The following is a 14,541-nucleotide window of genomic DNA, read 5'->3' as shown; positions in this document are numbered from 1 at the left end:
GAAAAAGGAGGACAGGGAGAGAAAAACGAAATCACACTACCAGAAGTCAGACAAAGTCCCCGATATCTCTCCATAGTATGTATATCAGCCATGAAGTCAAATAAGCAAGCACCACTAATGTCACAAAAGGGTGACAATTCCCAAGTTTTCCCATAAGAACAGGAAATAAGCATTGCATCTTTGGATACGTATACTACTTCTGTAGTAAAACTGCTGAATACACATCAGAACATAACCTTTATTTTGTCTAACGTACAATTTAAACTGAAATAACACTGAAGTCTAAGTAAAGAAAACAACATTGTACTCGAAATCTCTGGGTAAAATTAAGAAACTACGACTAGTCTATAGATCCTGTCACTCACTAATTCAGTCTTTTTGTATTTTTGCCTGAATCCTTGTTTCTGCGCTGGCAGAATACTAAAATACAGCATTGTTGACTTAAAACATAGATTGGTGCTGAAAAAGTTTACATTAGAAGTGAAGGGATCACTCTTCATGAGCTCTGCTACACATCAAATAGCAGCAGATTGCATTTATTTGCATTCATGAAATTTGGGGAATTTCATCTATGATAAAATCGACATTTGAGACATCAAAGAACACAAATTCCACGGGGAACTTAGCCAGCTTTGAGTTATCAATATGATTGGTGTTAATGCATGCCATGTTGCTATAAACTAGTGCCTTATATAACATTGCTACAGAGGAAATAACTAATTGAGCCGCAAATAAAAACCAAGGTTTTTTTTATACAATGTCTCTTTTGTGTGATTCTTATATACCAAATTAGCTCTTCAAAAGCTTTTTATAGCTGAATAGATAAATATTTTCTCCTTAATATTTTTCTTTTTAGGACAAATTCAGATCACTTGGGTAGAATTTCATTCACACTACTAGTATCCTAATTGTCTCAGAAAAAAATATTAATATAAGTGCAATATTAATAATGAACTGCATCACACAGAAATAGAGTGTGATTAAAGCGTGGTTCATCAAGAAGTGATTTGTAAAAACACTATTGAAATGTTCTATATTTGCAGGAGAGTTCATAATAAAACGCTATCTGCTCAAAAGCAAACAGAAATATGGCATCTTTTTTAGAACACCAGCCCTGTAAATTCAGCCTGGCCTCTGAGACTCTTCCCATCTCATGAATCACCAGTAATAAAACTCTGACAGGCCAAATGATGCCCACAGCAACATCTGTGCCACCTCATTGTTTACAGCGGCACAAAGTCTATCTGACTGGAACTAAACAAACAATTCTGTCTCAAGCATCATCAACAGGAAAGAATTCACCTCCCTAAGCTACATCTGCTCTGCAGTATTAGTAGGAAGAGGAAGAGGATTAGCAAGAACGCCAAAACCCAGAAGAGCAAATCAGTAAAGCACTGTGCCAGGAGCAGTTTGGCCTGTAACTAAAAGGCAGTATTTTCCTCAATATCAAGTTATCTTTTAATAAATTCCACTTCTTTCACTGGATACAAAAAAGAGTGACTGCAAAAATCAGAGATCAACCTTGTGAAAATACACGCATGGAAAGTTTTCATCAATTACCATAAATTTGACTAAATGCAAGTACAGACTACCCGAAACTAGATTTTTAAATCATATTTTCTAGACACAGATTAAAAAAAAAATCTACATTACAAAAGAAGACTCGAGAAATTAATTTATCTAGACTAATTTTTCTTAAACACACGCATTTCACTGGAAATCCTTCTTTCAGCGTGTCTGGTGCTCTGCATTAGAAAAAGCAATAGATTAACTGCCTTTGCAGAAGACCAGCTCAACAGACCACAAAGCAGTTTACCACAAAAACCATAAAATACTGACAGGTTTGAGAAATGAAAATTCTGTATCCTTCTCCATTTCATTTCATTATCAGGCAAAGGATGGTCACAAATTGATCGTATCCCTTCAACACTGAATTTAGAGGGTACTAAATACCTTTTAAAAACAGACAGTCACCTTAGGTAATCCTCTTTCATTGTTTGTCGCAGACACATGGGTGCCTGCCATTTATAGAGACATCTCTGTTCCACCACTTGAGTCGGACAGCAGACTCTTTCAAATACAGGAAACAAAATGGCAATCCCTGAACTATTTTCAAGTAAATGGTGCCAAAGCAGCCTAACATTCTCCAGCTTTCTCTAATCCTTCAACAAACTTTCACCACAGAGTAAAAGCGAATGGGCTGAAGTGGTTGTTTTCTACATAGCTATTTCTAAGCAAATTTCATATATTCTTTATATTCACAAACCTTTCTATTCTTTTACAACAACCCTCCAACAGCTGGAGTAACATGGTTCATATCGGCATCAATGGTGACAATGCAATGTGTACAGAAAAAAGGTTTTTAAAACAAGTTCCTCTTCTGTTCCTCTGTTGATAGCAAGCAGGAGTTAAAATTCTTAATGCAGGGCAGAACAGATCAGCTCAAGTCAAACTGTAGCAAACTTCTTGGGAGGTTACATACTTTTTTAAAAGAAATGAAAAAAAAATTTAAATCAAACTGGAATATTTTGCTCAGCACAGATCTACATGTTTAGCAGGGTCTTTTTGTTTCACACTGTTTTGAAGCCTTGCATTGAAATCAAGATATTAAACACAAGTCTAAAAAAAAATGTTTAAACTTGTTTTACATTTAGAAAACATCTAACCAAAACCACTGTGTTATTTCCAAAATCCTTCTTCTTTTAGAAGAAAAAAGGAAATTAGACTTAATTTCCTAATTTCATAAAAGGATTTTAAAAAAATCTGTGTGAAACAAAGTCAACTTTCAACAGCTCTGTAAAAGAAATTCATCAAAGCTGACCCAAACTGAGTACCGTCAGCCTCCCAAAATTCAACTTCTGGTTAATTCATTATTTCTCCTCTCTCTTTTTACCTACAATCCTGTTCAAATCAGGAATCTCAAAATTCACACTAGATGTATGAGAAGGCAAGCACATTTCTTGCTTTCTTAAAGAAAGGTAGTAACGTTTAGAACTGCAATACAAACTTTCCCAGAGGTGAAGACAGACTTGAATCACGGAGAAGTTTGCTGTTGAAGAGAGGGACAAGTTCTTACTTCACTGCACACATCAGGAGATTCATTAGTACAGTATGACTGGTACAACTCCCTTTATATGAAGCAAAACTATTTCAGAGAACCTAGGTTTCCAATTTGGTCACGTAACTTACTGAATCAGACACACACACACACAAAATCTTAATACAGTCAAGTGAGACAAAAGAATAGTAAAGGCTAAGCATCGACATGTTTGGCTCCTGCTCCTGGTAAACGGGCAAAACCCAATAGATTCATGTTCCCCTTTCACAAATGACCATCTCCATAAAGAGCTTCCAGCTTAAGTCAGATGACCAGCACTAGGGCTGTGGGTAATCTGAATCCTGAGTTTAGTAAGCCAGAGGAGCATCCCAGTCTGAATCCAGGACCTCAGTGTTCAGGCACTCTGCAGGGAAGAAAAGACTGTCTAGTGCAAGACATTTTGGATCAGAAGTTAGACAATAGGCAAGAGTTAAGACCAGACGACAAGCAAGAACACAAAAAGGAAGAAAAACGTTGTCTGCAAAGTAGAGGCCCTCCCACACCTACCCCAAAGTACACTTACTTGGTATGCTCTTATCAAAGACTGCACAGCAAGGTGATCTTCAACAAGCTTTTCAGCTTTACCTGGTGTCTGGGCCAGGCCATGGCTCTGAAGAAATGATGCCTTTCTTTCCAACTGATCTGGTAGATGGAGGTCATATGCTTGGCCAGCATTAGCATTTCGGAAAAACGAATCCCAGGACTGGAGATGTATACAGAGAAGGAAAGAAGAAGGAAAACTTACTACCTCAAACAAAATTCTCAAACAAAAGCAGCTCCTTCAAGCTGGTACCTCATTACATTACAGCATTAAATACCACTAACAGCCAGCAGAAAGAGAGCACGGATACATCCATATCTTGGTACCGACTGCATGTTTCATTTACACAGAGTCCTTTTCATCTCATTTCTTACACTGAGCTTGTTCAGTGGAAAACTCTCCAGCACAGGTGAGTGCAAAACATCTTTGTACATTATTCATTAACACAGCTCTTCTTAACTGTGATGTTTCTTCAGGCAACCAGTAATGGGTATGATATTATGCTGCTGTTAAAGAGGTATCAAGCCTCAAGTTATGGAAGTGGGGGGACTCCCTGAACCTGTGGGCGGGAACCTCATCATTAGCATGAAGCCACTGCCCGAGAAACACTGCTTTAATGCACCTCTCTTACTTCTTTATTAATACAAGGTTGCATTGATACAAATGTGATAAACTTACTTAATTTATCACCCTGCTCTTGCCCAGACTTGATCTAAACATAGCCTAACTTTTATGTGCCGTGCCAAATTAAGGCAGACAGATCATGCTTCATGGTCAGTTCCAGACACATTGATGAAGAACTCATTCCTCCTCCCTTCTCTCATTTATGCCCATTTCTTCTTACCTTGACATCCTGCTAGCCACACTGAGATTAGAAGTCTGAATTTTCACAACATACCATAAACGGGCTACAAGAGTCTATTACTACAACTGCATTTCCTCCGGTATTCTGTCTGTCCACCTTCTTACTCTGTATTAAGAGCAGTACTGTTATTCCATGCCCATACAGCACCTAGTCTCAGAATTTGCCGATCCCAGACAGTGAGAGACAGATACAATCCCTTCATGTTCCAACTAAGGCTACTTAGACTGGAGAAATTATTTTGGCAATACACATTTATGAACTTTCATTAAATTAGGAAATTCCAAACACACATGTGGATCCATGACAGATCTGACACTTGGTATCAAAGTTTTAATACAGAATATGCTTTGCTCATGTTAAGGTTCCTTCCTCGCTTTTTCCAATACCATGATACACATACAATGATGATAATAATATACCTATTCCTTTGTTGAGTCAAAAGCTTTTCATTTACATGTAAAAGTTACCACAGCACAGCCCCACAAACAATTTAATATGTTTTTAGACAAGTGCACTGCTGAGAGACATGCTAACAAAATCCAAATAGGACTTGCCCAACATGCTACCTGTTTAAGGAAAATAGGCACAGGACCCTTTTTTCATGTAAACTCACAAATATAAAGAAATACCTTCTAAATGTTTACATCTGAAGATGCAGCCAGCGGGGTGGAAGGAACCCACACTATTTTTTCCCATCGCATTTTTGAACTTATTGATTTGCTGGGCAGGCTTGACATTTAATCAGAGGGGAGGGAAAATACATCATTTGGCTACAGAAAATTAGTTTTTTCTAGATACACATCCATCAAAACCTTTGCAAATTCCTATAGTGTCTTTCAAGATTGATACCAGATTATAGTCTTCAAGTCCTGTGTATCAATGTCAGTCTTTGGCAACAGCATTTGCCATGTGACTGGACAGACAGAAGACCAGCTTGGTCTCACAACAAACCTGCAGGTTCTCAACTAAATTAGTAAAGTTCTTTAAGAAGATGGTAGAGGAGACTTATAATAGAAAGATACATCTGTAAAAAATAGATTACTACAGTGATACATGATACAATCCTTTTTTTCCCCATACTGTAGTTAACCATTATTTTTCCAACTAATATAATACAATTCAAGTGATTCAGTGGCAATATTCTACTCTCATAAAATAAGCAGTGTTGCACTTAGAATAACAAGTAACATATTAGTTATCTTGATGGTTTGTTTTTTCTTCTAGTGACATCACAATATTTATCAACTGCAGTGAGGACGGTAAGGCCTTAGATGGCACACACTGAGCATCACTACATCATTTAAAAAAAAAAAAACAGATGAAGTCAAAACAAAAACCTCACACTTTTTCAAGTACATCAAACAAGGAATTACACACTCAGGGTAGAGCAGCTGCATACAGGATAACATGTCAGGCATTATGTACTTAATATCCAACCATGCAGTTTTGTAATTAATCTTGTGATAGTAATAACTGAGCCTTGTCAAGCTTCTCTTTTATGATCTATGGTCCTGACACCATGCTTCAACGAGAAATAATGATGCCTTTTGCAGAGCCCACGTCATTATATTTTGATTGTTGTTTTGGCTACGCTAAGGACAGGAAATTCAAAAGACAAGGAAAAGCAGGAAATCACCAGGAATGGATTTGCACAAAGAATAAGTGTTCCTACGGATATAAATGCAGATTCCCTGATCTATAACCATGGTATACATAGAAAGGAGAGATTCTCAAAAAAGCACTGGTAATGCTGAATACGCTCATTGGAACATGACATCCATATTTCAAACCATTTTAAGTAAGCCAAATGGGAAGACATGTCCAGTCAAATCTTCCGAGAAGGAATTACTTTGAAGAGCCTTCATTAATTGGAGTTTCTAAGTAAAAGTGAATACAGTATGATTTTTAAAGCCCAGGAAAACCAAAGCTTTTTCATCTCATCAACTAGAAGGCAGCACATCCCCTCTGCTAAGAAGGGGATATCTAAGAAGAATGAGGAAAAATAGGTAATAAAGAGGAAGAAGGGGAAATAGAACACAACATCTAAACACTTAGCACAAATTGGCTCTCTAAACCATGTTGGACATACTGGATAAAACAATGAAATAGGAGTGGCCTGCAGAGAGAGTAAAATTATTAATAATACCACATAACCAACAGCACATTAGCCGTTGGTATCTCTTGACATGATTTTCCAACACTTCCACCACTTTCCATAGCAGAATGACAAATTCGGAGCTTGCCTACAGTCATACAACCACAGCATGAATTTTTCTGTATTTTTAGAAAACAGGGTGAGTTCAACTCACAACATTTTTAACCTGTTTTATTAAAGCGCAAATTGAACAATTTCTGTCAATAAAAATCCTGGGTAGGTATTTACAGCTTTCAACAGATGAAATGAGATGGTTTTTAAGAAACCAAAAATTAATTTTGCTGATGAAACAAAGTAAAATTAATCGGCATCATTCTCCTCCCCCTCTTTTTTCTAGGCTGTGAAAAACTGAATTATTTAGGCAAGAATAGCTGAAAGGTAATCCATGATGTCCATCATTCCTATTCTTTTAAGCCTCATAAACCAGGCACACAGTGACTTTACTTCAGTTCATTACTGTTGTAAGTATACTACGCGTAGTTCACCTGGAAAAGAGTTCACGCATTTTTAAAATCCATCTTGAACTACCTGGGATCCACTCCCCAGGCCACACCCTACTCCATCAGTACATTTACATTCCTCTGTTAATTTATTTCTGCTAATATGTTGGTCACTTTTCAACCTACAAACTGCATCACCACATCAAGACCCATCACCCAACTGTGCCTGAGCTGCCAGACAAATTAGGTAGTCTTTCGGCAGGATTTTTAGGATTTATTGCAAAATAACGAGCAGGTCTAAATTTAGCAGAAGCCTTTGCTGTTCTCTAGGGCTGGCCTTTAGGCAGGGCCTGGGCGCGGGATCAGCCGGGCCGTTCAGCACCCTGGCCAGCTCCGGCCATTGGACGCGCGCAAGCCTTCACAGCAGGAAATCTCGCCCCGCTGCGACGGCTCTGAACAAAAAGTTTCATTCTTCTTAAAGAAAATAAGATCATTGCAAGTCGATGTAACAAATAACGCAAGTAAAAGCAAGACGTGACCACACACGATCCTTCTGCATTACTTCATTCCTTTGGTTTCCTCAAAATAAAGGGTTAATACTGGTCTAGAGCACCAACACACCATGAGGGCTTCTCAGAAATTCATTCAGTGCATCCACACAACGTGCTACCCTGCTCTACACCGGCAGTTACATGATGAAGAATCAAAGACCAATGGGACAAGAGGAGCTACCCCTGGAAAAGGTCTCTTTAGTTCCAAGTTAAGGTATAACACAAAAGACCTAGGATCTCTTCAGAGTTGTCACTGCATATGTCACCTTCCAACAAGGCTAAACTCATACACAATATCAAAAAAAAAAAAAAAAAAGCTACAAAACTGCTTTTTTTGGTCTCCTTTTTTGTTTCCTCAACATGCGTCACTTCCTCACACTCCAGTCAGCGTATCAGACTTAGAGCAATGACTTCTACATGACATTTTGACATATGTGCCTCAAGAATAAGGGAACACGCAACCAATTTGGTAAATATTTTGGGCACAATTCACTTTACTTCTCTAGAAAATTACTTGTCTGTCTTAGAATTTATCAGACTTCTCATCAGCTTCTTAAGTTACTGTACATGTATCACCATAAGAGAACCTTCCCTGTCAGCAGAAAGCTTGTTAAAAAATAAATCTATGTATGTTGTCCATAAGAAAGGATTTGGGCAATAGATTGAAAGTTTTTTTTAAAAAAAAAAAGGGCAAACAAATGTATGTTGCCTGGAGAGAAAAGGAGAGAGACAGAACAAAATACTTTTAAAGATGCTTAAGAAGGCTTTCCTGACAATTTCAGGTTCAGTTTTAAGGTTACAACTCCCACAGCTACCTAAAGGGAACTGAACATTCATCTTCTTCAGAGAGTTTAGAATTACCAGCATCAACACATATTATTTAAATATAACATATCCTCTGATACAACCTTATTACAATAAACCAAAAATATTAAAAAGTATTTTACTTCTTGGGTCTCCTTCCAGATGTAACTAAATACTTAACAGACTGCTTAAACTGCATTTCCATGGAGGAACGCTGAAAGTTTCTGAGCAGTTTACTATTTCTGGTCTGGACTTCTCATTCTCTCCACTCAACTCACCATGCCTGTGGTTCCTCTGTACTTTTTCTGCTGCAATATCACATCTTACAACAATCAATATGTGGAAAATTAGTTTCACATTTTTCATTTCATACAAGACCTTTTTCTGGACTTTTTATAAAACAAGTTAAAAAAGAAAAAAAATCGATTCCACTCTCTAACGTAATATTATCATTTACAGTCAAGTTTTAGACTTACCTTATGTACGCTTTTAGGGTTTTCAAGCCATGCATAATACATTTCCTCCACATAATTTGAATTACTCCCACTCAGGAATGGGTCTGAGGTTCCTGATGAAGCATACCGTTGGCCATGTGAAAATACCCTTCTGGCTATATCTTGCTTTTCCAGAAGTTTAATGCCATGCCACTTCAGCGTAGCCGCAAACAACTTCAGGTGACTCATGTTTGTTTATTAGACAGAAGATCCAAGTCTATTAATAAAGATAAAAACAAACCTAATCAGAAAAAGAGCCAATGAACTGCAGACACATTTCAGCCTCACAAACTGAGGTTTACGGCTAGAGTGCTCTTCAGCAAAGCTCAGGCCTAGGCATGAAGCTCTCCTCAGGCAAGAGGCCACTCCATGGCTGATGTGGAGCTACCCTTACGGCAGTGGAAGTGCTGCTGATGGCCATTACCACATCAATCAGTTAATCTCACAGCTTCTATAACTGAAAACATCATCCTGGCTCCTGAAGCAATCACGATACCTTTGGTACCACATGCCCCCTGAGCCCCGCTTCCCTGGGAACAAATGAGTCTGCTAATCATTGACTTCTCTGGAGCTCCTGGCAACCATAACTTCTGCCTCTCAGCCTTTTACCAAGTCAAACTGGGGAAGGTTCCATAAACAGCATCAACGCAAGCGCAGGGGTTTAAAAAAAGCCTGCAACCTCAAATTTATGCCATAAATAATGGAGCTGACAAAATAATTAAAAGTGTTAGTTAGGTGTTCATATTGATATCAGCCTTCAAACAAACAGTGTTACACTAAGGAAAGGTTCAGTTTAATTTGCTTTCCTAACTAGCAACATTTCACTTGTCCTTCCAGTGACCTTGCACAAGCTTTTTAAGAAGGAGAGCAGATTCCCTGTAATTTTGAACACAGTGAGAAAAACAATAAGGGTCAAATCTTGGGAATGCTGAACATCTGCTCCAGTGTTAACAAAGGGAATCAAAGCTCACCTTCAGAATAAAAAGAACAAATGTAGCTTACAATTAGACCGAAAATAGCATAATCTTAATGCTGAAGTTGTTAAAATTGCAAAGGAATAGCAATAATGCCAAAAGAAATTATTGGTTTTGTTTTCCCTTCAGATGTATTTGGAATGCCATAAGAACATAAAGGGTAGGACACCAATTAAGAGGAAGAGAAATTCAGATTTTACTGAGGTGCCTCTCATTTGGTTTGCTGTCCATCTAGAGAAATAAGTTATTTAGTCAGAAGGTAGAATCCAAGTTTTTTGTTGTTTAGTGTCACTAGTTGAGCAATTGCTAAAAACAAAAGCACTGAGCTGCCAAATTAAAGTGTTTTAAAAACAACACTGTAATTTTGAGTCACAGATCAAATTCAATGTTACCTATTACATGTAAAGATTATTTTATCTCTAATACAAGAAGTAACAGATACCTTAAAAATTTTTTATAAACATTTTCTGTATATAAACCCCATTAAGTTATTTTTTCACTGTTTTTCCTCTTCCCCCTCTCCCTCCAAAAAAGGAAATATAGCGTTATAAAATTTCTAAATTTGTAAGGGATAGAAAGAGCTATATTTTTCATTGAAAGATTAATATTGGTCTTTAAAAAAAAAAAGAAAAAAAGCTCCTATTGAATAAAACAGTATTACTGCATGCTCATCTCTGGCATCACGTTTTTATCATTACATTTTTAACTCAACATCTATTTTGAAAGCTGCTGACTGGATCCTTTTCCTAGTGGCTGACTCTAATTGTATCATCCCAGCAATGAACTCTCCTTCTGTATCACACCAGTTCGCATGTCTTCTCTTTCAAGACTTGTGCAGCCTTCTCACTCTCATCCACTAGCAGATCTGACGCCTAGCTCGTAACACCACCTGCTGTCATCCACTTACTGAATTTTCCAAAGAAGCACTTGTTCACCTTCTCCCTAGTGCCCAGATACAAGGAAAGTATTCTCCCAAGGCAGTGTCACCAAAACTAGTACACAATCCTCCTTTAAACTTATAAAAACCCCCAAACCTCAAAACCACACACCCTTCTCTCCCCACTTGGCATTTTCAGCAAATGGGCAACGGCTAGGCTACTAGCGTGCTGAATCCCCTATACATTAGCATTATTTCCTATCTACCTATATTCACTTGTCCTTCCCCATTTCACAGATTCAAAGCTTACTACAACACTGATTTCCTCCTGTGTCAAGTCCCGCCTATGATTAGGGCTCCTAGGCAACTGCAGGAACATAAATAGCACCAGCACCATTTTGGAAGCAGATTAAGTCCTACAAAAGCTCAGAGCAACTGGGACAACACTGACAGAGTTACTATATTGTCAGCATACATAATTCTCTTTAAGATGTAACGGTGCTAAAAACACTACGTGTGCATCATGCCATTTTGCAAGATTTCAACATGTTGTAACAGCAAGAACTGAGAGGTCACCATGGCACTTAGGACTTTAGGTCTGTGCCTGTTCTCATAGAAATGATTATTCCACCTATCTTATTTGCTGCAAATCCCACTCTCTACTTCCAAACTTGTGCATGCATACCCGAGGGGTGGACACTCATTCCTAAAGGGTTACCTACCCCCATTTAAAGTGCTTTGCAAAGAGCTGGGAGAGAAGGGAATGAGAGGAACATTTTTCTCAGTTTATGGTACTAAATGCCAAGTTTCTTAAGTACAGGTAATATCACATTCTTTCTTCCTAATATGTCTGCCTGGAGAATGTAGAGATCTTCCTTCTAGCGGTTCGCAAGGAATGCATAGCAAAATAACAACAATTTATCACAGAGACTTAAAAAGGGGTACAAATGACATAACATATAATAGAAACAAAGAGCTTATAAGTGGTACCAGTCACTTCCCTCCAGTGCCATTGAAATTTCAAAATGGGGTCAGAGCCATAATTCAAGTTGTACCTACAGAGCATGCAATCTATAAGAGCGGATATGGGCTATGTCACTCCTGTGAAGATCACGGGTGAAGGAAACTGTTATCACAGACATTATTCCCATCTCCTGGAAAAGTAATGCCTCCATTTTTATGCAGGTATGAAACAAAAATGGACGAAGCCACCAATCATGTAATTCCAGTCACATTTCAACTACAGATTAATTTCACTCAACAAAACCGAACTTCTTCCGAGTTCTTCCTTTTGCACACACCACCCTTCAGCACAGATGTCAGCTGTCAGCAGCTAAATGAGTTGGAGACCACCAGCATGATCATAGACCATTTCAGCCCACTCAGCCTTGAGATCGTCAGTCAAAAATCAGCACACAGGACAGCAGGCAGAAGTCAGAAATAGTTAGGATTGTTCCACTCCGCTATGTTTCCTAAATCAACCCTAAAATGAAAACAGTGATTGGCAAGGAATCAAGCTGAGCTAAGAGCAACTAAAGGGAGATATTAATTAAATCCCTACCGGAGGTCAAAAATAAGAAAGAAGCAGTGAACCAAAAGAACACCTGATATTTAATGCACCAAAGCACCCTTAAAAAGGTGGAAGTAAATGAAAGCCCTAAGCAGCTGAAAACTTCTGCAGCTGTTCTGCAGCACGGCATGTATGTCTCAAGCTACAAGCTAGCTTTCACCTTGGCGCTTTCAATTCCAGAAGTGACCAAATGCCATGGACAGCCTTGTGAGTCCTTCTACCCAGGCTTCTAGAGGGTAACAGAAGCATGTGAAAAAGAGACAGCAAGACACTTCCAACCCCAAAGTGTTTATCTAGATCTTTTTCAAGATCACTTTATAGGCCTAAATATATTGCGTAAGCTAGGATGGATATGAATCAGTATTCTCCTGATATTGCCAGTACCCTTAATGAGTTTTTCAACACACACACACAAAGTCCTACTATCAGTGCTAACAAGTGTTCTTTATGCTCTGCCGATGTAGTCATTAATATGCCTGGTCCACATTTCACAAAAACACTCCTTCATCCACTGTCAAGGTCATTTTCTCCTACGTTCCCCATACAACTCACTCCTAAAGCTCTTCTTAAGATTGAATAATACTAATAAAACAAGGCCGACAGTGAAAAAGTAGATGAAGATAATTATTTCCAAAAGCCTGTCATGGATAATTAAAACTAGAGAGGCACAGAATATCCTTACTAAACAAGGCTACTTCAGGAATATATATTTCCACATGCTAAATGCTTCTTTTCCTTCCAGCACAGACGTGCCATACTGTATAAAGAAACATAATTCTACAGCCAAAAAGTTGACCTGGAGGAAGTTTACAAGGCGTGCGCTGTAAGTCTTGGGCAACGGAGGCATCTCCACACAATAAAACTACCCAATATAGTACTTTCCCCTTAAAAAAAAACCGCCTGCAGTGGGTACCAAAGGGATACCACCACCACACGCTCTAGGCTGCCGAAGCGTTGTTAAAGAGCAAAGGGGAAATATCTGGAAGGGGTCGGTTTTATTCTTGTGCCCCTGCCTGTAACACGAGGACGCGTCCTTCCAGGGCCGCCCGGCAAAACCTTGCCGCGCCCGCGTCCTGTTCACCTTGGCCGCCACCCGAGGCCGGAGCCCGGCTACCGCTGGGTACCGCTGGCGTACCACCGGAGCCCGGGCCGGGCGGCCGCCGTCCTCCCGCGCACCGGCCCGCAGCGCCCCGCCGGAAGGCCGCTCTCCGGGACCCGGCACGGCCCCTCACAACCGCACGGCGAGGGTGACCCCGACCGCCCAGTACGCTCACACGGGCCGGGCCGGGCCGGGCTCCGCCGCGCCGCCCGCAACCTGCCGGCCCCGAGCCCAGCCGGCCCCGGCCTCGCCGCCGCCCCGAGCCGGCGCTGACAGACCTGCGGGGACGGGGAGGCTCCGGCCCGGCGGCGGACAGCGGTACCGGTACAGGCCGCACCGCGGGAGCGGCGGGGCGGGGGACCGTTACCTGCATCACGTGAGGCGCGCGCCGTAACGGCCGCCGCGCCCGGTGCGCGCGCTGAGGTCACGGCGGGGCGGGGCCGCCGGGCGCTGTCCTCGGTACCGGCGCCTGCAGGCGCGGCCGCCACGCCCCGCCCGAGGCCACGCCCCTCAGCGCCATCTTAGGGGCGACGCTCGCCAGCGGCGGGGCCGGGGCCGAGGTGCGAGGCAGGGCGCTCGCTCGGTGCCGGTGTGCTCCAGCAAGGAGCCGGGCGTCCTCGGGAGCGCCGTGGCTGTGCCGGTCACTCCTCCCGCTATACAGTGAAAGCGTTGCTGCGCTGGGTGCTGCCCCGGCACGGGGTACATGGCCCTCTGGTAGGGCCACCTGCTGTGGGGTGTCCGCAAGAGGAGATGTACCTGGCAGGAAGGAAAATGGGGTAAAGTGAACAACCGTCTGCAAGATTTCTGGGTGATTGTGAAGAAAATTGGTGATAGAAGAGGACACAGACTCACAGAATGTTAGGGGTTGGCAGGGCCCTCCGGAGCTCACCCCGTCCCACCCCCTGCGTGAGCAGGCACCCCCAGAGCAGGGGCACAGGGCCGCGTCCAGGCGGGGGGTGAATGTCTCCAGGGAAGGGACCCCACAGCCTCTCTGGGCAGCCTGTGCCCCTGCTCTGGCACCCGCACAGGGAAGGGGTTTGTCCTCATGTTCAGGGGGAACTTCCCGTGTTCCAG

General features: G+C 41.1%; 1 protein-coding gene across 1 annotated transcript in view; it reads right to left on the bottom strand.

Annotated features, from left to right (window-relative positions):
* The window catches only part of OGDHL (oxoglutarate dehydrogenase L), a 55,149-nt gene extending 41,160 nt beyond the window's left edge, over window positions 1-13,989 (bottom strand). The window contains exons 1-3 of the mRNA XM_075109601.1: window positions 13,835-13,989; window positions 8,930-9,164; window positions 3,621-3,800 (exon numbers count right to left, since the gene is read on the bottom strand). Of these exons, the coding sequence (XP_074965702.1) occupies window positions 3,621-3,800; window positions 8,930-9,136 (387 nt within the window). The 5' untranslated portion in view covers window positions 9,137-9,164; window positions 13,835-13,989. The remainder of the gene's footprint in view (window positions 1-3,620; window positions 3,801-8,929; window positions 9,165-13,834) is intronic.
* Window positions 13,990-14,541: the final 552 nt, after the last annotated feature.

This window comes from Phalacrocorax aristotelis, chromosome 14, assembly GCF_949628215.1.
Source record: "Phalacrocorax aristotelis chromosome 14, bGulAri2.1, whole genome shotgun sequence".
NCBI classification, from domain to species: domain Eukaryota; kingdom Metazoa; phylum Chordata; class Aves; order Suliformes; family Phalacrocoracidae; genus Phalacrocorax; species Phalacrocorax aristotelis.
Note: the sequence above shows the minus strand (reverse complement) of the source record. Positions and strands in the feature narration are given on the sequence as shown.